General features: G+C 45.8%; 1 protein-coding gene across 2 annotated transcripts in view; it reads left to right on the top strand.

Annotated features, from left to right (window-relative positions):
- The window catches only part of FSTL4 (follistatin like 4), a 420,406-nt gene that overhangs the window by 206,660 nt on the left and 186,548 nt on the right, over positions 1-27,198 (top strand). The window contains exon 4 of one of the 2 annotated variants that reach the window (XM_033181231.1): positions 1,405-1,653. In XM_033181231.1, coding sequence (XP_033037122.1) covers positions 1,405-1,653 — 249 coding nt within the window. Of the gene's footprint in view, positions 1-1,401; positions 1,654-27,198 lie in introns of both variants that reach the window. The other variant, XM_033181230.1, reaches the window with a different exon arrangement.

Here is a 27,198-nt window from a genome sequence, read left to right on the forward strand (position 1 = left end):
AACTTTCCATCTGTACCTTCAGTGACATGTGCCGATTATCTCATTTCCAGACTCCCAGAATGCAGTGTGATGTTGGTGATGGATGCCTGTTTCACCTTACTTAAACGTGCCCTTTCCAGCTGCCCTGACCTCTTTGGTGTGTGAGCTCTGGGTGCTGCTGCCTGAGTTCACGGTGGGTGTTGTAGGGTGCAGGGGACACTCAAGCAATGTGGCAGCTGCCATTTCCAGGGGCTCAGCCTTCTTGTCCGTAACTGCAACATTGTGCTAGAAAGGACTGGGCAGTGGGGAAAGGCTGCTGGTGTCTCCCCTGATGACCTGAGTCTTGGAGAACCACATTCTCCCCCAAGAAATGGCCACAGCCACTGGTCTCCCGACCTCAGCTACCCCCACCCCCATCCTGAACACTTGGAGCATGACTTTCTTCTTATGCCATACTTCCTCCCTGCAATGGCTCCCCAGTGCCTACAATAGAGTACCTAAATTTCTCTGCTTGGCTCTCCAAGTGTTCCAGAAATCACACCTTGCCCCCGACCCCACCGCTGTACAAAATTCCTGCTCACATTTAGTCTTCTACCTGAGACCTGCAAATGCCACCCACAGGGCGGCTGGGGGAGTCTTGGCTCAAGCCTGCTGTGTTTCTGGGAAAACTCTTCTCTCCTTTGCAGGGCCGACTGGCACACCACCCCCTCCATCATCTCTACCGCTCCCAGTTACTTCTCCCAAACTTAGCTCCCTGGCTCCCATGCCCTTTGCCTGATCTGCATACATGTCACCACCTTACAGAATGACAAAGTCAGGAAGAAGAAAAGGCATGGCTTGTTCATCTTTGAGACCCCTAGTACACAGCCTGGTCCAAAGTCATGATATAGTAAAGGAAAAGAAGGACAGAAGGAAAAGGTGTTGCAGGCAGGAGGTGGGTGGGGGGACCGCTTTTTAAAGAGTCATTGATTTTAATGGGTCTCTAGTGCAGGAGGCTGACTGTGGGCCTGGGAGCAGTGGTAGCAGGCTTTGTCCTTTGGTGTAAGGTGCTTCTTTGTGAGCACAGAATGGCTGGGTGTTTTCATTTTTCAACCGGAAGCAGGAAAAGTAAGCCTAAGAAAGAACCAAGAGTTGATCAAAAGCCCCCAGCTGGGTCCTAGCATGGGCAGGTGTTGTGTTTCAGATGTTCAGAGGGAGTCAGCCATGAAACCTGAGCTCTGCAAGGCAAGACACCCTTCTTGGCACCAATGGCCACCTCATGGAGGGACAGGGACTCCCTAGGAGACCCCAAGCCCCCAGGCACCACCTTGAGTAGCTTGGCTTCACAGGCAAATGGAGTCTGTGCTTGTGAGCTACAAAGGAGGCCCTTGACCTCAGACCCCCTGAGTGTTTGTAGCTGACCCTCTGTGTTTGTGTGTCCAGCAGGGCTTTCCAGCCACAGTGAGCCACTAGCCTCCTGCGGGAAGAAGTTCTGCAGCCGAGGGAGCCGGTGCGTGCTCAGCAGGAAGACAGGGGAGCCCGAATGCCAGTGCCTGGAGGCATGCAGGCCCAGCTACATGCCTGTGTGCGGCTCTGATGGGAGGTTTTATGAAAACCACTGTAAGCTCCACCGTGCCGCTTGCCTCCTGGGAAAGAAGATCACCGTCATCCACAGCAAGGACTGTTTCCTCAAAGGTAGGAACAGGGCCCTTGCCCTGTGGTTTTGAGTTTTGTGATCTTCTAATGCCTGTGGATCTTCTAATGCCTTTTTGACAAGTGACCTGGGTGCTGAGTCTACAAGTTACGTATCTGTAGGAAATAAAGACAAAGACTGGTGTGTAACAAAATGGCAGCAGTGGCATATTGGTGATGCATACTCTACCTGTGTGCCACCTCCAGAGACCCCTGCCCTTAGAGGAAGCTTCTTGGGGAGCAGAATCCAGGCAGGTCAAATTAAACCCTGGCTGGTACAGGTTCACTAGGGACCAGACAACAGGGCACTACCCAGTTCTCCATACAGGATGGGCCTTTGCAAGGTTGTGGCAAGGACCATGTTTACCCTTCTGCACAGAGTCCCGTGAATCAGGAGGCTGTGCTGTGCATAGCATGTGGTCAGGCAGACACCAGCACAATGGCTCCCCAGCATGGCAAGGACACAAACTCTGGCCTGGAGTAGTTGTTGTTGGGAAGGCATCCCATGTTTTACCTGTCCAAAATACCTCTGAGCAAGACAAGGAAGCCTCTGGGTGGACATCAGAATATGTCCATGGAGCTGGGGCCAAGGGATTCATGCTTTGGGCTGAGATTGAGTCAGAAGAGAAGGCAAGTACCAGCTCCCACTGCATGGTAAGAGCCATTAGGGCAGCAGCTATGGCTGTTTCATGCGCTTACGTATTTTCAGCACCTAGCACAGTGCCTTGCACCAAGAAAATGCTCAATGGCTCCCAGATGCTTGAAGATACAAGAGTCAGAATGCACATCCTGTGTTGATTGATGTGGCCCTGGTAAATAGTACATGTCATGGCCTGTAGAAGTATTTATTGTGTACAAATATTTGTGTACAAAATGGGTACACATGAATTAGGAAATGTGTAGAAGACAGAAGCAGCTTGCAGGCAGATGGAAACAGGCCCACATAGCCTGAGCTAGGAGAGCCCACCTGGAGTTGCGTGAAGTCAGGAAAGTGCTTTAGGTTGTGCAGGGAGGAGAGGAGGAGGCTTGGACTAGAGACCTGCCAAGTGCCTGCAACACTGGGAGACAAAGGCTTGAGAGCAGTCCAGGCTGTAGAGGCCTGGGCACCAAGTGGGAAGGGGCAGAGCTCCTGCCTTACCCTCACAGACCCCACTGATGACACGTGTGTGTGGAGGTGGATTCACGGCTGAGGTGGTGGAGCAACGGTGTGTTTGCCTCTGTTACATCTACCTGTGTCACCTGCACCCACCTAATGGGCCACTCCACTTAGCAGTCATGGCAGCATGGAGTGCTAGGCAGGGCAGGGCTTGGGAAAGGCGCCTTTACCTGGTGATGACAATAGTCTTGGACACTTTCATGGCTGTGCTTATAATGCTAATGCCGAGGTGCTTCAGAGATCATGAGACACATTATGGAAATGAGGCTAAAATGAGCCTAGGAAAAATGTCCCCCGTCTGGAAGCGCTGCCCGGCCACGTGCCACCAATTCCTCTGCAACCGTGCACACTAAAACACTTGACCAGTTGCTCCAGCTTTATTGGCCGTGTTGAATTTTATAGACTGATGTTCCATTCTCTGGTTTCCAATATCCTCTAAATTGCATCTTCCTAAAGGTTTCTATTTCTGCATCAGAGTGTGCACAGCCTCCCTCACCATCGGTTATTCAAACAACATTTCTCATTTCCTGGGAGGGAAAAACCAGCCACCACAAAACCCACCGAGGTGAGGAGGGATGGGAACAAGCTGGCGTGGAGAGGGGGGCAGGCAGCCTTGAGCAGATCAGGGCTCAGTTCTGCTTCATGTTGATTGAATTTATCCACCGAATCCTTCTGACTCATTGAGGTTTTCACAGATTGTGAGTTGCCGCCCACTTGGTATAGCAGAACTCCTCTCTTAAGGACCACTTTTTGGTGGAGAGTGGTGCCTGTGAGTTCCCAGAAAGACCAAGGGTGGCATCCCAGCTCTGGTACTGAGAGGTGACAACATGCTAGCAGCCCTCACTCTGGGCACCTCCTCCACCTCAGCATCCACTCTGGCAGCACTTGAGGAGCCCTTCAGCCCGCCACGGCACTGTGGGAGCCCCTCTCTGGGCTGGCTGAGGCCGGAGCCGGCTCCCTCTGCTTGCGGGGAGGTGTGGAGGGAGAGGCCACGGGTGGGAACCCAGGCTGCGTACCACGCCGGTGGGCTGGCCAGAGTGAGTTCCAGGTGAGCGTGGGCTCGGCAGCCTCGCACTTGGAGCGGGGAGTGGATGCCACCAGCCCCAGGCAGTGAGGAGCTTAGCACCTGGGCCAGCAGCTGCAGAGGGTGCAGCAGGGTCTCCCAACTGTGCCAGCCCGCTAGCGCTGTGCTCGAATTCTCACCAGGCCTCAGCTGCCTCCCCGCAGGGCAGGGCTTGGGACCTGCAGCCTGCCTTGCGGAAGCCTCCCCCACGCCATGGGCTCCTGCACCCCCGAGCCTCCCCGAGCAGTGCTGCCCCCTGTGCTGCAGAGCCCTGTCCCATCGCCCAAGGGCCGAGGAGTGAGGGCGCACGGCAGTGGAGTGGCGGACAGCTCAGCCTGCAGCCCCTGTGCGGGATCCACTGGGTGAAGCCAGCTGGGCTCCTGAGTCTAGTGGGGACTTGGAGAACCTTTATCTCTAGATAAGGCGTTGTAGATACACCAATCAGCACCCTGTGTCTAGCTCAAGGTTTGTAAATAAACCAATCAGTACTCTGTATCTAGCTAACCTAGTGGGGACTTGGAGAAGCTTTATGTCTAGCTAAGAGATTGTAAATACACCAATCAGCACCCCGTGTCCAGCTCAAGGTTTGTAAATACACCAATCAGTATTCTGTATCTAGCTAACCTAGTGGGGACTTGGAGAACTTTTCTGTTTAGCACTCTGTGTCTAGCTAAAGGATTGTAAACGCACCAATCAGCACTCTGTGTCTAGCTCAAGGTTTGTAAACGAACCAACCAGTTCTCTGTGTCTAGCTAATCTGGTGGGGACTTGGAGAACTTTTATGTCTAGCTGGAGGATTGTAAATGCACCAATCAGCACTCTGTGTCTAGGTCATGGATTGTAAATGCACCAATCAGCACCCTGTCAAAATGGTCCAATCAGTTCTCTATAAAATAGACCAATCGGCTCTCTATAAAATGGACCAATCAGCAGGATGTGGGTGGGGGGGGTGGGTCATATAAGGGAATAAAAGCAGGCTGCCCCAGCCAGACAGTGGCAACTCACTGGGTTCTCTTGGAGACTGTGGTAGCTTTGTTCTTTCACTCTTTACAATAAATCTTGCTGCTGCTCACTGTTTGGGATCATGCCACGTTTAAGAGCTGTAACACTCCCCACGGAGGTTTGCAGCTTCACTGCTGAAGCCGGCGAGACCACAAACCCACCGGGAAGAATGAACCACTCCAGAAGTGTGGCCTTTAGAAGCTGTAATACTCACCATGAAGGTCTGCAGCTTCACTCCTGAAGTCAGCGAGACTACCAACTCACCAGAAGGAAGAAATTGCAGACACATCTGAACATCTGAAGGAACAAACTCTGGACGCACCATCTTTAAGAGCTATAATACTCACCACGAGGGTCCACGGCTTCGTTCTTGAGGTCAGCGAGACCAAGAACCCACTAATTCCGGACACAGTACTTCCCAGCTATGTGGCCTTGGGTGCATCACTCTGCTTCTCTGGGCTTTTTCCTCGGGTGTAAAATGGGACTAACAGCAGTACCCACCTGCTGCAGCCCTGGAGAGAAGTGAAAGAGGGGCTGCACAAACACCGCTTAGCACACTACACTGCCTGGTGCATCGCATGGATTTAGTGTTCATGAGACTTGCCATCATTATTTATTCTAATCCAGCATGGCCGTAGGGTGAGAGTAGACAGATGCACAAACTGTGAAGAACGCAGAGACAGGAACAAGGGCTCTGCCTGGGAGGTGGGGGAGAGATTTCTGGGCCCAGATTGTTTAATGGTGCTTGGAGAGTGGGTGAGGAAGACGTGAGTGTCAGGCAGACACACTTATTGCTAGGGCCTGTCCCAGCAGTGTCCACCTAGAGCAGGGCCTTTTCTTTATGCAGATGGCCTCTTGGGTCTGGATTCCACTGAAAGCCTTCAGTGCCTCACCCTCAGGGTCAGCTGTAGTCCTGATAGGAGGGCAGGAGAGCTGGGCTGCTTCTCCTCCTTGGTCATTCCCATAGGGAGTGACCACCAGACAAGAAAGACTTGGGCGCTCATTCACAGGAGCTTGATGAAGGGAAAGCAGGCCAGCCCCGAGGTGAGTTTCTTGGGATGTGAGCAGTTCACTTTAACCAGAACCATGGTTCCAGCGGGGAGAAGGAAACAGATGGGAGCTTCTGTGGTGACAGGGGGTCCTGGAACAAAGGAGAATGTAAAGAACAAGTTCCTACAGTCCCCACCCCACAATGGCAGCAGAATATTTAATAACAGCTTGAGGTCCATGGATGACAGTTTGTCATTTGTCCTAAATTTCCAGGGAGTTAATACAGGAAACAGCAACAACAACAACAAAAACTTGTTTTTCATGCAAGCAGAAATTCTGAAATCATCTATCTTTAATTCTCTATTTCTATAAGACTTTACAAGAAGTTGTTGTGACTTCATTCTCCGGGACTTTATCTGCCCCCAGAAGTCAATAATTAGGACAATTCCTTGTGCAGCTGGAGTGTGTGGAGCAAGAGGAGAGAGGTGATGGGCTGTGCTGGGCTAAGTCACTGCAGTTTGGAGCTCCCTGTCTGTGGCCAGAGCCACTGATTTGCTGTTGGAGAAGGGGTTCTCCTGAGGAGTGGTGGGGGACACGTAGCCTTCATCACCCAGCGAGGGATAAGAGGCAGCATTGTGAGTCCCACTTATAAGAAAACTTCTGGTATCACAGTCCAGTTGCTATGGCAATGGGATTCCTTGTGAATGTGAAATGAAATATATCATTTAGGGATCATTAGCATGTACAGGAAATCAACCAGACTCAGAAGGATTGCTGCAGCTAGAGTTTACAGCTTTGATCCCAGATCTCCTGAGTCACAAGCAGGATCTCACTGAAAGTCAGGGGCAAAAGGGGATGTGGGAAAGATGTATCTCTTCTTGTGGCAAAATTAGAGTCACATTTTTCCTCAACACCAGATCCTACCAAGAGAATGCCAAGATATTGGATGGATTTCACTGTTTAACTTCTTACAGAGTTTGTGTTTTCAAAGTTATCTTGTGACATCGCATTCCTATTTGTGTATTAGTTGGCACTTTTAAACTCATTTTTCTTGGTTTTGAATTCACGCTTTATCTCCTACGCTGTTCAAGAAGATGAGCTTCCCTTTCAGCAGTCACTCACCAAGCCAGGGCTGTATTATACCAGATGACACAATGTCATAGTTGGGCAGTTTTCCAAACAAACCATGAAATTATGGAAGAAAGGGGATTGTTGGAGGTTCCGTTTTAAGGGGGCCCTTCAGCTTCCTCAGCCTGATGGTGGTTGCAGGTAGTTTTGGTGCTTCAGAGGAGAGTTCACAAGCTAATGAAAGGAAGTCATTTCCATTTTTGGAAACAAGTTAAACATACTACAGGCTCACTAAGAAATCTTTTTTTCTTGTTACTAAGCAGGCATAAAAACTCAGTATTTTGTTGCAAGTTAGCAGAGCAAATAGAGCTTGCTGCCTAAGAGCCTTTTATTTTTCTTCTTGTTATTTTGTTGCTGTTGTTACTTTGAGTCTTGTTACTTTAAGAATTTAAATTGGGCCCCACACCTCCAGGGGCATTTCTATACTTCCACAAGTCCTTCCTGTCCTGCCAGGGAAAGCTTCTCACATCCCCAGCTTTGTCAGCCCAGTCCAGCTCTCAGCAGGAGACTCGCTTCCTGGGATGTGTGAAATCCTGCTGCAGGGCTGTGATGCTGTAAGGCGTTGATAGGGGATTTGGTGTAACTCTGCTGGAGCAGTCCCTACAGCAAGAGATGCTGGGGCCTGAGGAAGCATCAGGGAGCACCAGGCTGATGGGACAATGTGGTACATGCTCGAGGGTGCTGCTTTGGACAAGGCACATGAACTTTCTGTGCCTCATTTATCTCATCTGTAAAATGGGAATAATAACAGCACTTACCTCGTAGAGTGTTGTATGACAGGAGCAGCACCTGGCGTGCAGTGAGCTTTCTTCTCTAAGCAGTATCAACAGCACTAGGGATGATGGTGGTGCCGTTGTAACACTATAAGACCCTTGCCCATTTATGTGACAACTCTGTAATGAGCAAGGAGGTCGGGGTGGTGGGTCCTCCTGTGAATGAGGGGAGAGAAGAACATTGGCCCTCCATGTTTGTTTAATGAATGACTAGAATTTGATCTCCAGTTGGTCAAATTTAATGATCACTTTGTCCAACTGTCTTGCTTTTTGAAAAGACACGTAAGGAGCCACCGAAATTCTTGTAGCAGGTTAGTGAAAAAGCAAGGGGAGAATCAGGTGTCTCTGATCCCTAGTCCGGACAAAGCTCCTAGAATGTACCTCCGGGCTCTCAGGAAATGCCAGTGGCGCCTGGGGTAAAAATTCGTCTAACTCAGGATGAGAATGTTTAGAGAAGGTGCTGGAGGAGAAGAGACCTTGAAGGTGGATCTTGAAGGGCAAGGGAGGATTTGCTAGGTTGAGAGGGTGGAGAAGGCTTTCTAGGGGTACTGGCATGAGGTACCTCCAGTCTCAGGCAAGAGCAAGTGATTATGGGATTCTGGGTGTGGGGGAGAGTATAGTTGGGGATAAAGGCAGACAGTGGATCACAGCAAGCTGGGGAAAGGCCTTGTGTGCCAAGCAGGGTAGTCTGAACTCAAGCTGACCGGGTGTCAGATAAGCTACTGCAACATTCTCATTTCCCAAAGAGGGACCCTGAAGCCCAGAGCGGGCTAATACCTGTCCCAAGTCACGCAGGCAGAGCCGAGCCAGGGCCCAGGCTTTGCTGCTGCAACAGGCCCTTCAAAGGCACCAACAGCTTTGGGGCTGTTTTTAGTTAGGTCTCAGCAAGGCACGTTCCCAACAGGTGCAATTGCTTTATGCTTCTCCCCCAGGAGACCTCCTGGTGCAGAAGGAAGGCTCAGGAGCCATGGGCAGTGGAAAGGGCCTTGCATGCCACTGCTGGGCAGGGCTTCCCTGCCCTACAGGTCATTAAGAAGCCAGCTACAGCTTATCCAGGGAAAACTGGCTCAATCATCCCAAACTCACAGGGCCTCTGGACAACAGGAAACCAGACCCCTGTCTCCTTTCTAAGGAAAGAGTAGGAAACTCACAGATACCCAGAAGGCTGCCAGGAGAACCTGGGGTCAAAAGCAGGCAGAGCCTCTGGGGACAAGCCCACCTTCAGCCTGGTCTGGCTCTGGAAGCTGGACTCCACTTTCTCTCCAGACTCCCTTTCCTGTTCTTCCAGTTGCCCTTCCACTCTGGGCCTACCCACATTTCTGTCCAGTGGCCACTGTTGTTCTTTCGGTCTTTGCAAAAGGATCTTTCTGTACCCAGCCCTCTTCCTGGCCTTCACTTTAAGCTCCACAGAAGAGGTTTGGCTATTTTCTGCCAAGACACTCAACTTCACAGACATCTGTTGAATGCCCACTGGGTGCTAAGGCTGTACCAGGACCTGAGAATACCAGTAGGATCAGAACACCAGGCCTGACCTCAAGGAATTTACAGCCAAAAGAAATGCCACACATCTCCACTCTCTGGGTTATCCTTTGGGGGCTGCTTTAGCCAGAGATGCCTCCAAGACCTTAAGCACAAATGGGAATCTTTACGGACTGTCTCTCATGTTGGATACCCCCTCCTCACTCCACAGATTCTGTCAGCATCTGTGAAAACAACTAGGATTTGACTGAACTGAAAATTCACTCATAGCCCCATAGTCCAGCATCCCTGGGAGCTCCGTTGTCCCGTTTACAGTATCTGCTTCCAGGATCAAGAAAAGTGACTTAAAACAAACATGTGTGTTCTTTGGCTATTTCCTCCAGGTTTTATGCAAGGAAATGTCTTGGTGTGAGCACTCCGCAAATGTGCAAGAATATTATCAGTTCGGCATGTGTGGTGTGCTTCACAGAACTGCTGCACTTTGAATGAATTAATTACATTCTAGTAATTAAAAATTGCTAAGAAGTTATTGAGCTGAGAAAGTCTCACGGTGTATTGATTTCTCTTATGGAAACAGGCTATAGCCTCCGAGTCCCCCACATTGTTTCCGGCTATTTTCTGGCACCCCGTCCTTCTTTCTCCAACCCGTCCTTTGCTGTGCACTCCTCATTCCCGTTGGTTGCTGGTGGACTCGTCTCTCTCATCCTAAAGCCCAAAGGCGCAGGATTTTGTCCTCCTAGGTAGCCTTTCTTCTCTTCCCTCTCAGGCCGCAGAGCATTTTCTGCAGTGGCTGTCTCGACTTCTGCAGCTTCCCTGTATTCTGCTGTCTAGGGTCTGCACCTTGCTCCTGTCCTGTTACCCCTGCCACTGAGTTTGCTAAGATCACCTTACCCTTCTAAATGCCAAGAAGGCACTTTCCAGGCCTGGTTTTGCTGCATCCCTCCTGCAGTGAGCTCTGTCATCCTCCCTGCAAACCTGTTCCACTGTCTTCTGGGGACCAGCCCCCATCCTTCTGACTCTCCATAGGCCCCTCCTTCTATACCAGCTGCTTCCAGGTAGGTCCCCTGGGGCTCTCTTCTCACAGTTCCAGGTATGCCTCAAAGACCCAGACTGTCCCATGAGAAAAGACCCAACCATATCTTCTTGCCTGACCTCTCCTCACGTTTCAGTCTACCTCTCATTCCACCTGGGATGGTCCATCCCACCATCATCTCCTGGCTGGATGACCTCTATGGCCTCCTAGCTATTCTCTGAGCCCCAGGTCAGATGCTTCTTCAAATCCACTTTCCATATGGCATTTAGAATAAGTTTTCCAAGATGGAACTTTGACCATGGTGCTGTCCTGCTCGAACCCTTCTGTCCAGTTGTTAAGCAACATTCATGTACTATGAGTCAGATACTATTTGGTGATGTGGGGACACAGCAGGGAAAAAAACAGAGCCCTGTCCACATGATAGGTACAGTCTTGTGGGATAAACAGACAGTAAACAAGAGATGAAGTCTATGTGATGGTGACAAGTGCCATGGAGTAGAATAAAGCCAGGAGGGCAGGTAGCCAGAGCCTCTGATATGAGGAGTGACATTTGGGCAAAGGCCTGCAAGAGGCTGGGGGGTTAGGTAGTGAGGCATTTGAATATCTGGGGGAAGAGTATCCCAGGCAGTGGCAATACAAAGTTTGCAAAGATCCTAAGGTGGGAGCTTGTCTAGCAGGTTTGGTGACTCACAAGGGGGCCAGAGTTGCTGGACCAGGGTGAGTAAGCAAAGAGAAACTAAGGAAGTCGGAGGGCTGATGTGGTTGATCTCCCCACAGGGCCCTGTTGGCCATTGGAAGCCCAAGCTCTTTGCCACTAGGCTGTATTACTCATTACTGCTCATTACTCCATGAGGCCCACCCAAAAGTGGCCTTGACAAGGGGAGGCAGTGACTTCTCCGCAGGAGGCTGTTTGAGGAAGGCCCTGTGTGGACAGGAGGGGTGCCGGGGGCTCAGGTGCTCAGATACATGTGAGTGGACCCTATGCCCAACACTCGAGAGGTTTCAGATGATCACCATGAGTCAGATGTTTAATTACTGGAGCAAGAAGAAGTTGATTTGGTACTCCTTTAAGGTTCTCCCCTATTGTGCCTTCAATTAAGATCAAGGCCCCTGTGTAGCAGCCGCTAAATGACACCATGTATTGAATCTCTGTGCTCAAGCAGTTTATCTAATTATCTGTGTGATAGACTCAGCAGCTGTCAGACCAGCCACAACTCAAATACGTGGACTCTGTGCGCCTGCCTCAAAGTGTTTTATGCTCACTAGCAAGCTCGAGGACAGAACTTTCGTGCTCTTTTCTAGATGTGGGAACCTTTCAGGTTCCTCTGCTGCCTGGTGATATAAGGCATTGAAGGGACTAGTGGCTGGGAGGACAGTGGGTACAAGAATTGAGCAGAGGCCTGGGGGCTGGACTGTTTCCTCCTTCACCCCAGCCCTTGTGCCTGGCATGGGCACTCAGCCTCTCTGCCTGCTTTTCTGGACAGGGAAGCAATGACCCAGTTTGGGCCATCTTCTTTTCTCCAAAGAGAGGGAGGAGCCTTTGCCACTGTATCAAATTAACTGACAGAAATGAGGGGCGTCAGGAGGCAGTGAGCCGGGGGAGAGTAAATGACTGCTCATCTCCATCAGCAGAGAGTGTCTTCAGGAGTAAACACTTCCCAGCAGTGCAGGCTCATTGGAGGATGCATGAGGAACAAGACCCCACCAAACAACTGAATGTAAGGTCTGTAGAGTTGAGTCCTCGGCCAGGAGAACTGAGGGACAGAACTACAGAAAGCTGGGGCCCAGCCCTGTACAGCATCCTGGGTCTCTGGGAGCCACCCATGCTTCCCGATTGTAGGTGAGCTTGTGCCCAGTCCTGCACCTGGGTGCCTCGTGAGGGCCGGATCCAGAACACATGTATTCTCCAGGCTATTGAGGGAAGACAGAGCTTCACAGTGACTGCTGGGTTTGGACATCTCCTAGAGAGTTCTTCCCTCTGCTTTTCTTCTTTTTGTGCTCATTTCTGCTTTGATGCATTTTGATCAGTTGTTAATGAAAGTAATCAGAGTGAAAACTACTTTCAAAAAGCTCCTCTAAATGAAAGTAGCAAAATCACTTTGCTTGTAGGTAATTAAAATAGCCAGACGCAGTGAATTCCATCCACTTACTATAAGCAGGGTGATCTGAGTTATGCATTTCTCTTTGTAGCTGGAAAGAAGGGCTCGTCCAGGGACTTAGCAGCCATCTCTCTTTTCTTATCTTCCTTAGGGAACTTGTGCTTTCTCTTCCACTGCTTGTGTTCAGTGCACCGCATGCCCCCTTCAGTTGGCTAAGGTGTGCCCAAAGGCCTAGTCTACAGTGGTCCAGCAAATGCCTCTTTGAGCCTTTGCCTCCCTCGCTCATTCTGCCTGGCTAGCTCTCTGACTCTTCCTCCAAAACACTGGTACATCTCTGTCTCTTTCTGTCTTCTTCCACCCCATTTTTGTCTCTGTTTCTCAGATGCTGTGTGGCTCATCCAGTGATCCATATTTCCATCAAAATGTAATAAATCCAAGGTAGTTTTATAGGGATTTGCAGAGATCTTTGCTTGTATCCAGTCAGGTGGAGCTTGTACAGACCCAGGTCTGCGTGAGTCCTCATTTCTGAGATTTTAATCTTTCCCCCATTCAAGCTTGTCCAATGAGCTGGGGAACCCTAAATTAGAGCCATCAGAGGTTCTGAAGGGCAGAACCTTTCTGGATAGGGGGGTGATGGACAGGAAAGCAGGGGTGAGGAAGACGTCTTTTGTAAAGCTGCAAAAAAAGAAATATCCTAGACCAAGGAGAAGGTTTCAGAAGGGGACACCAGGGTATGGGTGGAGATGGGACCAGAAAGGGTCAGTGACACATCATCTTAATTCCGTAGACAGTGAGCTCGCTTGTTCTCCTTCCCACTCACATGCAGAACTCCAGATTTTCAAGGGCGTTTCTCAACTGTTTAGCCATGAATGCTGGTTACAGGGAAGTTAAGACCCCTCTCCAGGTGCAGTATGTCATGGCAGTGACCATGGATTTAGCTGTAATTCCAGTCTGGTCAATCTCACTGGGCTGCGGTGAGAATAAACAGAGGTGAAGCCTGAACAGACCTGTCTGAACAAGAATGAAGGTGAAGCTGGCTTCTGCAACAGAGGAGGAGGAGAGCACACACTTAAGATGCAGCAAAAGAGCATGCTTTGGGGAAAAATTATTACAAGAAACAGAAGCACATTTTAGACAGCAACGTGTTCTTCCAATTCAAGAAAACATGAACTCTGAAATGAGATAAAAAATGGGATTGTAAATTGGCTGAGCCACAGTCAAAAATAAAATAGAAGCTGGGGGAGGTAAGGAAAGAACATAAAGAACCTGAAATACAATTGCAGAAGTTGCTTTTCCACTTCAAGCAGGAAAAGATTAACAATACAGAAATCATAGTTGTTCCAATACAGAAAACAAACTTGAAAACCACTGCCCAAATACATCGAAAATGAGAAGAAGATTTAAAAACTAATGTGGGAGAGGATGATAGATATGTAAGACAGAGATAAGAGATTTAAAATAATAGTGATTGGTTATCTTAAAGACCTCAGAGCAATTCAAATGGACACAATAAGCAAAGAGAGATCTGAAAAAAAAAAGTGCCGTATGCTGAAAGATTTATCAAATAAGTCAAAATATAATTGCTAAAATTTTAGGTTTTGAAAAAAAAATTAAATTGATCTGAAGTGTCCAGGAAGAGAAAAACAAAGCAGACAAAAAAAAAAAAAAAACCACCTGGTGTTGCACTGGGGGCTCTCAAGTGGTTTTAGCTGGCCGGCTTGCCCGGGGCAGCTTCTCCCCTTCAGTTACATTTGTGTCCAAGGTGAGTCTCAGATACTGTCTGATATAAAGGAAAAAAACATTATTGGTAGAGTTTTGAGGTGGTAAGACCATGATGCAAGAATTCTACGCTTATCAAATGGTGATCCATGTGTGGAAACAATAAAAAGTATTTTCTGCTAGGCAGGGGTTCAAATAATACACCACCCATGTACTCTTGGCTGGGAAAAAAAGTGAAAGATGAACCGTTCACATTCTACAGAGAAATCAGAGAATCTGACAAAGAGGAACTCAAGGCTTAGGTGAGCACAGGGGCTCTTGAAATGAGAAGGTGTCTAAACAACTTTTTCAACTATAGTTACCAAAAATTGCAAAGGGTAAATGATCAGGTTAAGTGCACTTAATTTTCTTGACTGACTTAACGGGAATTTCAACAGATCACGCTTAATTCTTGACTCAGTATGTGAAAAAGCATACATGAAGGCAATATTCCATCAGAGCCCAGAACGAACCTCATGCAGCCCCAGACAAGTGTCCCTGGTTGTTCCCAGCTGACCTGGGAGACTTCACCTCCTGCCTTCACTGGTGTATCCAGAGACCATGGGAAGGATCAGCCACTGATTGACACGCTCGACCCTACAGTGGAGCCTCCCGTGCCTTCATCTCGGTAGCTAGAGTGTGCTCACCAGAAAGCATGCAGGGCTGCAACTGAAATAGAAGAAAACCCCAGTGTGTCATAGTGTGTCTTCCTTGTGTGATGAAGCCATGGGCGTGTGTCAGTATGCCAGTGACATGGTCAGGATGATTGGGAAGGCCTGAACTATTAGTTCTAATGTTGCAGTCAATACAATGTGATTAACCAATTAGAGAGAAATGCATGAGAGCCAAACTCTGTTGCCAAGAAAAGGCAAAGAAGGCAGAAGACCTGCCCTGTTAAGAGATAAAGGTAGAAGTTCAACCCCCAAGATAATAAAGGGCCACTATGGGACACAGCCTTGCAGAAAAGAAGAAGGAATGGCCATTAGGGTGGGGTGGATAGCATCACAGGAAATACATATTCTCATTGACTGAGAATCTGCCAGGCTGCCAGCCCACTGCCAGGGGCTATATGGACATCATCTCATGCACTCTTCTTCCTAGTTGGTGTTTACTGAGAGGCAAAGAGAAGCCAGATAACTTTCCCAGTTACTGAACTTGTGAATGACAGCACCAGTACTGGCATCTGCCTATCCTCTTTCACTGGGTGCCAGTGACCACTCCCATGGTTAGGAGGGATATTTGTCAGGGAGCAGGGCTTGACCTGAACCTGGAAGGTTGGGTGGGTGGGACATGAATAAGCAGGTACAGGGCAGCGGCAGCAGCAGAAGGAAATACTTCATGCAGCTTTGCTGATGTTGTGGCTGCATTCCTTCCTCCTCCAGCAGAGTTGGCACTTGCAACTGATCAGACAGCAGGTACCTAAAAACCCTCACACCCCTAAAGGGAAATGAGGAAAAGTTAGAGTTACCACAGACATCAAGTATTGTGTATCCAGTTGTTTTAATGAAATGATTCACATTTACACTCACCTTGTTTTTGAACTTCAGTGGCTGTCTCCATGTGGCTATGTGATGTCACAACCCCAGTGAGCACATTACAAAGGAAGAAAGTCCCCGCCAATGCCACATGAAACACAGGGTGAGGGCTTCATCACACAGGAAGAAAAACGCCCACATTTCTCAGTCACTCCTTTCTGTCTCTCCACTTCTGCCTGGGTTCCTTCTCGCCAGCATCCCCACCTCTGCCCCCTGCCAAATTTCAGTGACGTGAAGATCTTGTTTATGTGCCAGGCTTGTCTCAATAAACATTCTCCTAGTGATTTTAAAGGAACAAACTTTCCATATTAAAAACTTTTGTGGTTCTCAGGGTAAACAATTGTGGGTATCACGAAGACCCGAAGAAACAGGGAATCTATACAAAAGGAAGGCAAAGTCCACTGCTGAGAAATGTGGTTTCTCTCTGTAAAACATGCCAACAGAAGCCCAGATACTAATTTAGAGAAACAGTTGGCACAAAACAGGATGCACACTTGAGCGTGCCTGTCTAGAAGGCTGGGAAAGAAAGAACTCAGAGTGAAGGCACCACCGGGATTCCTGTGGCTATAGCTCCATGGAGACTCTGCTGGCTGTGATTATAATCATCAAACTTTGCAGCAAATGATTGTAATTTTATACATCTTACCCTTTTTGAAAAAACAGAGATTGGATGAGAACGGAGGGCAGGGTAACAACTAACTCAAAGAGCCCCTGTTACATGCCAGGTCCAAGGCTGAGCATTCTGTGCACTTTCTGTTCTTTAATCCTACAGCAGCCCTTCAGGGTAAGGACTGTTATTACCCCTAACTTGGCAGGTGAAGAAACTGAGGCTCACGGAGGTTTAATGACTTGCCCACCACCACTCAACCAGTGAGGAGGAGAGCTGCGATTCAGACTGATTTGAAATGTTAAATGTTGTCTTTGCTCTGTCTGCTCTGCCACATCTCTTACATGTATGATTGATTTTTAAAAACCACGCAGTGATTATCGTTCAGCAACTGGGCAGATTGTGCCTGCACTCTCACTTGTGTTCTGAAGGAAACTTTCTGCACGTGTAGCTGACATGTGCCCATACCACTCTTGACTCAACAAAGGAAGTGTGATGGTTTTTTAAAACCTTTGTTTCTTTGTTGTCTTTGTTCCTTCTACTGTGCCACACCGTCTATGTATGTCATGATTTCTGTAATTAGAAAAGGAAGGAGGCCTTGCAGTGAGCACCTGCGCAGTCTCTCCCTTTTTCAAAATTAGCAAAAAGCCAGGCACTGTGTATGGCTCACCTCAGAGGAGCCAATGGACAGAGTGGGCTCGGGACTGAGCTCCTAACTAGATTTGCTGCCAGTGGACTCAGCTTCTGTGCAGCCCAGGTTGGGTTCTAGGGGGACCAGGAGTCTGTGGGGCAGCCCGAGATGGCAGCCTTGGAAAAGGAATTCAGGGTGGGTGTGATCAGGAATAGAACTTCTGTAGTGCACATCACACAGGAACCCATGAGTGGTACCAGCGTGTGCTCTAAACCTCATTGCGCCTGTTTCTTCACACTCCCGAGGAAAGTAAAGTAGTGGTCCCTGTCTTCAGTGCTGCATGGATCAAGTTTCACTCGTGTTTCACGATTTCATAGAAAGATCTGTGATTCTTGTATCTGGGCCATTCGTGCCTTGGCAGGCTTCTGCAATTCCGCATTTCCTTTCTTCAGCAAACAGTGCTGAGAGCCTGCTGTGTACCAGGCCTAGTCGAGGGCCTGGTGGCGGGGGTCCAAGAGGAGTGTGAGATGGCCCTGCCCTTGGGGAGCTGAGGGGGACACACACCCCCTGCCTGTTGTAAACCAGGATGGGGAGCATCACGACAGAGCACGTCCAGTCTGTTATGGAAGGAACAGGGAGGCCTCCGAGAGGGGGTGCCATCTGGACTGAGTACTAAATGATGAGAAATGCGTTAGAGAAAGAGGAAAGGAGTCTTCTAGGCCAAGGGTTAGGGTATGAAGCCAGCATAGGGAGTCACAAGCCAGTTGGTGTTTCTCCAAATATAGAGCTTAGGGCAGAGAGAAAGCAGCAAGATCAAGCCTGGAAAGGAGCTTTGACCAAGCTGCGGCCAGACCTGGACCGTCAGGTTAAGGAGCATGGACTTTCTCTTGGATGCGAGGGCAGGCAGCATTCTGGGGTTTTAAACCATAGGCCTGGTGTTCAGAAAGATCGCCTGTGTTGCCCTTGGGACAGTGACCCTGGAAGCAGGGGCCCAGCAGAAGGCATCGAGGACATTCAGCAAAGCCACACAGAGGCCTGAATCAGGGGAGTTGGCAGACCGGAGAACCACTTAGGAAAAATACAGTTGGCAGGACCAGGCACTGATTGTGAAAATTAACCATCACACCTGCCCACCCTGGGATGGTTCTAACTGCCTTCCTCCATCCTTAGCCAATCCTTGTCTAAGCAGAAGTACAAGTCATCTCAGTGAGGCCTGAGTGAAATCCTTCAACTGACAGGAGCCGAGTGTCCCATTTGGACTGGGCCCTGAACAGCCCTGTGGAAGTGTCAGCCCTTCGTCAGGGCGCACCCTGTCACCACCCCATCTGGAGAGCGGGCCGCTGACTCAGGAAATGCTGCTTGGAGCCCAAGTCAGAGTGTGATTCTCCTACCCTGTGGCTCAGTCCCTGTCCTGGACTATAGTTGGATGGAGTGTGGCACTCTAGCGTCATTGCACCATCCTTTCCTGAGTTGTAGCCTCCACCTCCAGTACGCAGGGGTTCCGCAGGAGGGTGGGGAAGCAGCGCTTGACTCTGGAAGTCCTTGCCTCTCCTCATCCACCAGCCTTAGAGGTGCTTTCTGCCAATCACATTTTTCCCAGCAAAGTCTTCTTTTCTTCCAGAAGCTTAATAATTTAAACAATATCCATTTGAAATTATATTTAAACACTCAAACAATGTAAGATGTAAACTTAAGAAGAGAAAGACCAAAGGGGAATGTAGGCGTCGGATTTCTCAGAACAAAAGAACAGTCCACAAATGGAGGGAGAGGAGTGGCAGAGCGCAAAGGCTGCTGATTAGATCCAAGTGTGCCTCCTTTCTAAGGATACCTTTGTCTGGGAAATGCACACCTCAGCCAGCAAGCTGCTGAGTTCAAAGACATGGGAATCAGGGTATTTAATCAACCGTCTTGGTGACTGGAGGGTGGGGGAGCCTAGTTACTCCTGGAAATCGGTAATGAAGGCTGCGGCAGGAGACCCACCTCTTAATAAGGCAGCAGCCAATTAACAGAGCAAATGTTTGAGGTGTCCCCGCCGAGTGATGGGATGTCTTGTCTTCTCCCAGGGCCCTGGGGCCTGTCAGTTAGACAGACAGGTACATGACTTAAGTTAATTGGAGAAAAACTCCTTCCAGAGAAGTGGGCACTGGCTTGTCATTCAATGGGATGGAGATCTGGTTTTGACAAGTACCTTTGCCTGACCCAAGAAAGGACACATCCTTCAGAAAGGCTTTCCTCTCCCCCGAACCTAGCACCACCACTGAGACTCTGGTTGGGGGTTTCTAGCCCCAGGAATCTCAAAGCCAAAGGGCACAGCTGGGCATCTGAGAACCAAGAGAATTTTGACAGGAGAAGGCAAACCTCCTTCCTGAGAAGGTGGCTCTCCCACCCCTTCAGGTGGTACCTGGGAAGCACCTGCTGAGCCCGCCAGGGTCTGGGCTCTGGAATGGCCAGGAGGAAGTGCAGGATGTGGTCCACAGGAAGAGTTGTGACTGGGAGACATTTGAGACTCAGGGTAGGACAAAATCAGGGTGGGCTGGGCTTGGCCAGCTGGGGAGTAGCTGGTCATGCCAATGGAGAGGTCATTTCAAAATGGGCCAAGGAGTAACATGTCAGTAAAGTTCATGTGGGCACGCAGAGCCTGGTCCAACCACCTGAATATCCACCAGGCAGTTGCACACTCTGTTCTTCCTTGCCCCATCCCGCTTCTCTCTCTCTCTCTGTCACTCTCTGTGCCCTCTTTCTTTCCCTGTACTCCTCCTCATCTTCTCACCTCCTATTTCATTTTCCCTTTCCATGCCCTCCCTGTGACGTCTGACTTGAGTGTGCCTACACATATCTAAAACAAGTGGCTGAAATACTGTGTTTCTCAGTTAACTGGGAGTATGTATCATGTGGTGCAAGCTACTAGTTCTTTGTTGAGGGAGTTAAGCAGTTTCCCTAGCAGAGTTGAGGCACAGTCTGAAATAGGTGACCACCCATGCTCCCCAGCATCAGGGGATGAACTACGCCATCTGACTGTTCATGATCCTGTGAATGCTGTCAACCCCACATGAGTCAGCAAGTTTGTCTTTTATTGGAGAAATCCCTCTCTCCAATGTTCCAAACAATCACAGTCTGGATTATAAGTAAATGACTAATTCAACAAATGAGTTATTTCTCAGTGTTCTTGCATCCACTTTAAAGTGAGAGGAGGAGGAGCAGGAGGGAATGATGAGAACTAACAATCATCACAAGTAGGTGGAAATTACTACCCACATAAAGAAATGGAGGTTTCAGAGGAGTATTAGGTTATGCCACAGTAACAAACAACTGCAAAACCTCGGCACCCCAGTAAAAGTTTCTTACTCACACAATACATCCAACATGAGCAGGGGCTCAGCTCGCAGACCCAGGCCCACATGGCCTTCTGCAGTCAGCACTGTAGGGAAGGCCAGGCATCTGAGAACCAGGAGGATTTTGGCAGGTGAGCAGTGTGCTGAGCAAACCACCTCCGTGAGAGGGTGGTACTCCCCACCCCTTCAAGGGGTGTCTGGGCAGCCCCTGCTGAGCCCACCAGGGTCTGAGCTCTGGGATGACCAGGAGGAAGTGCAGGGTGTGGAAGGGGATGTGAAGAGGGAGTAAAACCCCAGTGTAGAGCCTGGAATTGACACACATTCACGCACCCCCATTTCCTTGGAAAAGTAAGTCACACAGCCACAGCTAACTTGGCTAACTTTCTCCATGGAGGACAGAAGCCCTGCTTCCTCATGTTCTTCCTCAGTCCATGGCATCCCAGCCAGCGTGTTTAACTAGAATGAGCTGAGTACTCATAGGAATGCTTGAACACACAACCCTGCACATAGCTGTGTCCATGTGCAAGGCTGACCTACTGGCACATTCGTAGAATTGGAAGGGAAGCCACTTGGTGAAAAGGAAATGTTTTTCTTCATTTTCTATTATGACGTATGGCATACAGACAATGGGATGAAAATGTGTACATGCAGTTAAAAGAATGATCATGAAGACAAGAGCCTTCATGGCTTTGTTTTAGGAATTAGGCTGTGCTTTAGAAATGCTCCCTCTCGGCCGGGCGCGGTGGCTCAAGCCTGTAATCCCAGCACTTTGGGAGGCCGAGACGGGTGGATCACGAGGTCAGGAGATCGAGACCATCCTGGCTAACACGGTGAAACCCCGTCTCTACTAAAAATACAAAAAAACTAGCCGGCGAGGTGGCGGGCGCCTGTAGTCCCAGCTACTCGGGAGGCTGAGGCAGGAGAATGGCGTGAACCCGGGAGGCGGAGCTTGCAGTGAGCTGAGATCCGGCCACTGCATTCCAGCCCGGGCGACAGAGCAAGACTCCGTCTCAAAAAAAAAAAAAAAAAAAAAAAAAGAAATGCTCCCTCTCTCGTACCCCTCCCTACTCAACGTCCTCCTCCCTGCCTGGAGGTGACCACTGTCCATTCTGTGATAATCATCTTCTGGCTTTCTTTATAGTTATCTACATTTATATTCATAAATGTGTATAAACATGTTTACTTTCTCTTGTTTTTGAACTCCATATAAATGGGAACCATGCTGTGGGTGTTCTTTTCAGATGTATTTCTTATACTCAGTATCTTATTTGTAAGACTAGTCCCTATGGGGTACCTTGTTCTCTTCATTCCTGGATAACCTCTTGTATAACTATGCCACAATGTATCCCTTCTACTGTTGACAGCCAGCATTTGGGTTCATTCCCATTTGGGGATATTCCAAGCTGTGCAACTGGAATCATTCTCGGATATGTCTTCCTGTGCACCTGTGAAAGTGTTCCTCTAGCATGTACCCTAGGCACTGTTACTTTGCTGTCCTTTCTGGATATCACCATACTCTTTGCCAAAATTGCTGACCAACTTTCCTTGGAAGCAACAGTGCGTGAGTTCCCATAATTCATATTCTTACTAACACTTGTGACTAGAAAACATTAAAAATGTTAGGTATGACTGGCATCTCTTTGTGGTTTTAATTGATACTTTCCTGATTACAAATGAAGCTAAGCATCGTGTTATTTGTTTATTGACCACTTTGATTCCTCTTCTGTGAAGTACCTGCACAAGTTTTTTACATATAAGTTGTTTCTTTTTCTGTATTGACTTATGGAAGTTTTTAAAATATATTTTGGATACCTATTCTTTGTTGATTGCATTTATTGCAAACATTCTTCTACTGGTGGCTCAACTTTTCACTCTATCTTTGTTTCTTTTTAAGGATGAAGTTCCTAATTTTCATTAGGTTGAATTAAGCCATCTTTTCCTTCATGATTAGTAGATTTTGTGCCTTTTAAAATAAATCTTTCCCTGCTCCCGAGGCCCTGCATTATTCTACATCATCTCTAACTTTACAGTTTTGCCTTTCATTTTCAGTTTTTTAACTATAACAGCTTTATTGATATAATTCACATACTATTCAATTCACCCATTCAAAATATACAAGTCAATGGTTTTTAATATATCCACGGAGTTATACAACCATCACTGTAATCCATTTTAAAACATTTTTACCACCCCAAAAAGAAACTGCATCCATTAACAGTCATCCCCCATTCCTCCCCTTCCTACTGCTGCCACTACCCACCTACCCCCTACCCTTAGCAACCACTAATCTACCTTCTGTCTCTAAAGATTTGCCTATTCTAAACATTGCACATAAATGGAATGATACAATATGTGGTCTTTTGTGACTGACTTCAAAGGTTCATCCATGTCTTGACATACATCAGTCTTCCTTCCTTTTTATTTCCAAATAAAATTCTATTGCATGGATATATCAAATTTTATCCATTTATCAGTGGATGGACATTTGAGTTGCTTCTACTTTATGGTTATCATGAATAGCCATAATGCTGCTATAAACATTTGTGTACAAGTTTTTGTGGGGACATATGTTATGTTTCTTGGGTGTATACCTAGGAGTAGAATAGCTGGGTCATATGTCAATATTATGTTCAACAGTGCAGGGATAACTGGATATCCTCATAAAAAGTCTGATGTTGGAGTCGTACCTCACACCATATACAAAAATTAACTCTAAAATAAAGTTAATGTTGAGGGACTGCCAGACTGTTTTCCAAAGTGGCTCTGCCATTTTATATGTCCATTTTATATGTCCACTAGCAATGTGTAAGAATTTCCACTTCTTCAAATTCTCACCAACACTTATTATTATTTGTCTTTTTAACTATAGTCCCCTAGTGGAATTAAAGTGGTATCTCATGTGATTTTGATTTGCATTTCCTTGGTGGATAATGTTGAATATCTTTTCATGTGATTATAGACCATGTATATATATCTTCTTTGGACAACTGTCTATTCATATCCTTTACCTATTTTTTAATTGAGTTATTAGTCTGTTTAAGATTGAGTTGCAAGTGTTCTATATATTTCTCTGGATACAAGTCCCTTGTCAGATATATGCTTTGAAAATATTTTCTCCCATCCTTTGGGTTTTCTTTTCACTTTATTTTATTCTAAGAAGCACAAAAGTTTTTCATTTTCATGAAGTCCAATTTATCTATGTTTTTCTTTCCTCACTTGTGCTTTGGATGTCATATTTAAGAAGGCTTTGCCTAACCCAAAGTCACAAAGATTCACCACTTTTTTTTTCCTAAGAGTTTTATTGGGCAGGGCATAGTGGCTCATGCCTGTAATCCCAGCACTTTGAGAGGCTGAGGTAGGTAGATCACCAGAGGTCAGGGGTTCGAGACCAGGCTGGCCAACACGGCAAAACCCTGTCTCTACTAAAAATACAAAAAAAAAAAATTAGCTGGGCGTTGTGGTGGGCACCTGTAATTCCAGCTACTTGGGAGGCTGAGGCAGGAGAACTGCCTGAACCCAAGAGGTGGAGGTTGCACTAGGCCAAGATCACACCATTGCACTACAGCCTGAGTGAGGGAACGAGACTATGTCTCAAAAATAGTTTTGTCATTTCAGCTGTTATACTTAGTTTTTACACTACATTAAGTCTGTTGTGAGTTACTTTTTGCATGTGGTGTGAGGTAAGGGTTGGTGTCAGACATTTATATGAGGATATCCAGTTATCCCTGCATCATTTGTTTTAATCACTATTCTTTTCTTTTGAATTGTCTTGGCACCCTTGTAAAAAATCCATTAAGTGTAGTTGTGAGGGTTCATTTCTGGATCTCAATTCTATTCCATTGATCTTATATGTCTGTCCTTATGCTGATACCAAACTGTCTTGATTACTCTAGCCTTGTAGTAAGTTTTGAAGTCAGGAAATGTGAGTCCTCCAACTTGTTATTCTTTTGCAAGATCATTTGACTATTCTAAAAATTCATATAAATTTTTGTATCAGCTTCTCAAGTTCTCAAAGAAGCAAGCTGGGATTTGGAACAGTATTACATAAAATGAGTAGATCAATTAGAAAGTATTGCCATCTTAACAGTATTAAGTCTTTCAACTCATAGGATGTCTTTATTTATTTTGGTCTTCTTTAATTTCAACTTTTTTGTAGTTTACAGAATATAAGTTTTGCATTTCTTTAGTTAAATTTATCAATATTTTATTTTTTGTATCTATTGCAAGTGAAATTGTTTTCACGATTTCATTTTCAGAATGTTTATTGCTAAGGTATAGAAATACAATTGATTGTTGTATATGGACCTTGTGCCCTGCAAACTTGCAAAACCCATTTGTTAGTTCTAGTAGTTTTTAAATTGAATGATTTGGGATTATCTATAAAAAGATAGTGTGGTTATAAGTAAAAATAGTTTTACTTCTGCCTTTCTAATCTAGATGCCTGATGTGTTATTTTCTTTCCCTAATTAGAAGATTTAGTACAATTTTGTATAGCAATGATGAGGGCAGACATCCTTGTCTTGTTCATTATTTAAGGGGAAAACATTAGTCATTCACCATCAAGTATATTAGTTGTGAATTTTCTATAGATACCTTTTACTAGGTTGAAGAATTTCACTTCGGTTCTTGCTTTGTTGAGTGCTTTTATCAAAACCCCTTTTTGACAGAATGCTTTTTCTGCGACTATTGTGGGTTTTGCCCTTTTTCCTGTTGACATTGTTTATTACAGTAATTGATTTTCATATGTTAAAACAGTCTTACATTCCTGGGATAAATCCCACTTGGTAATGATGTATAGTCCTTTTTTTTTACCCTGGATTTGATATTGGGTATAATTGGATAAATATACATATTTTATAAATTTATTTTATAAGTTTTATATATATGATATGTATTTTATATATTGCTGGATATGGTTTGCTAGTATTTTGTTGAAGATATTTTAATATCTATAATCATAATGGATATTGGTCAGTAGTTTCCTTCTGTTGTCTTGCCTGGTTTTGATATAAGGTTGATATTGAAGTCATAGAATGTGTTGAAACATATTCCCTTCTCTTTTATTTTATGGAAGAGTTTATGAAGAATTGGTATTAATTCTTCTTTAAATGTTTGATAGAATTTACCAGTGAATTAATTCGGTCCCATGCTTTTCTTTGTGTGAGATTTTTAAATAACTAAATCTCTTTACTTATATAGTATTTTTTTATTTTTTCTTGAGTTACTTTCAATAGTCTGTGTCTTTCTACAAATTTGTCCAATTCATCAAAGTTGTCTAATTTATTGGCATATACTTGTTCATACTTTTCCCTTATAATCCTTTTTATTTTGTTAAGTCAATAGTAATATCCTCCTTCCTGTTTTTAGTAATTTGAGACTTCTAAAAAAATTTTTGTTACTCTAGCTAAAGGTTTTGTCAATTTGGTTGATATTTTTTGAAATAACCAATTTTTGGGTTTGTTGAGTTACTTTATTGCTTTTGTATTCTCTTTTCATTAATTTCCACTTTAATCTTTACTACTTGCTTGCCCTGCTTGTTTTGGGTTTAGTTTGCTCTTCTATTTCCAGTGTGTTATGGTGAAAGATTAGGTTATTGATTTGAGATTTTTTTTCTTTCTTTTTCTTTTTTTTGGGGGGGAGGGGACAGTCTCACTCTGTCACCAGGCTGGAGTGCAGTGGCTCACTGCAACCTCTGTCTCTCAGGTTCAAGCAATTCTCCTGCCTCAGCCTCCCGAGTAACTGAGACTACAGGTGCATGCCACCACGCCCAGCTAAGTTTTGTATTTTTCATAAAGACGAGGTTTCACCATGTTTGCCAGGATGGTCTTGGTCTCTTGACCTCATGATCCACCTGCCTCAGCCTCCCAAAATGCTAGGATTACAGGCATGAGCCACTATGCGTGGTCTGTTTCTTTTTTAATGTAAGCATTAATAGCTACAAGTTTCTCTCTAAGCACTCTTTTAGCTGTATCTCATAAGTTTTTTTTATGTTGTGTCCTTATTGTCATTCATATCAAGGTATATTTTTCCTTGTAATTTCTTATTTGACCCATTGGTTATGTGGGTTTGTGTTGTTTAGTTTTCACGTATCTGTGAATTTCCCAGATTTCATTTGGATATTGGTTTTAATTTCATTCTTGTGGTAGATGAACATATTTTGTATGACTTCAGTTATTTTAAATTTATTGAACTCTCTATTCTGATCTAGTGTATGGTCTATCCTGGAAAATATTCTATGTACACTTGAGAAAAATGTAAATTCTGCTTTTGCTAAATAGGGTGTTTTAGTGAGATCTAGTAGGTTTAGTTGTATTATTGTTTTGTCCAAGTCTTTTATTTTCTTGTTGATCTTCCTAGTTCTATTCATTATTAAAAGTGGGATATTAAAGCCTCCATCTGTTATTGTCATGCATTTCTTTCTTTAGTTATGTCACTTTTGCTTCATGTATTTTGGGGTTTTTTGTTAGGTATGTATATGTTTAAAACTATTAAATCTTTCAAATTGATTAGCCCTTTTATTATTATCTATTTATATAACCCCTGGTTATCTCTAGTAACATTATTTTGTATTAAAGTTAATTTTGTCTGATATTAGTATAACTCTTTCAGTTTTCTTATAGTTTCTTTTTCCGTGCTTTTAGTTGCAACCTATTTATATCTTTAATTCTAAAGTATATGGTCTATAACCAGCATATATTTGAATTTTTTTTTTCCAGTCTGAAAATCTCTGCCTTTTGATTGGATTGCTTAATTCATTAGCATTTAATATGATTATTGATATAGTTGGATTTACATTTTAAATTTTACTTTGCTTCTTATATGCCTCATTTTATTTATTCCTATTTCTCCCTTAGTGCTTTGTTTTGCATTAACTGAACATTTTATGTTGTAGCATTTTAAGTCATTTAATGATATTTTACCTACATTTTTGGAGGGCATTTTTAGTGTTTTTTCTAGGGTTT

Source organism: Trachypithecus francoisi, unplaced genomic scaffold (assembly GCF_009764315.1).
Source record: "Trachypithecus francoisi isolate TF-2019V2 unplaced genomic scaffold, Tfra_2.0 Lachesis_group2, whole genome shotgun sequence".
Taxonomy (NCBI): domain Eukaryota; kingdom Metazoa; phylum Chordata; class Mammalia; order Primates; family Cercopithecidae; genus Trachypithecus; species Trachypithecus francoisi.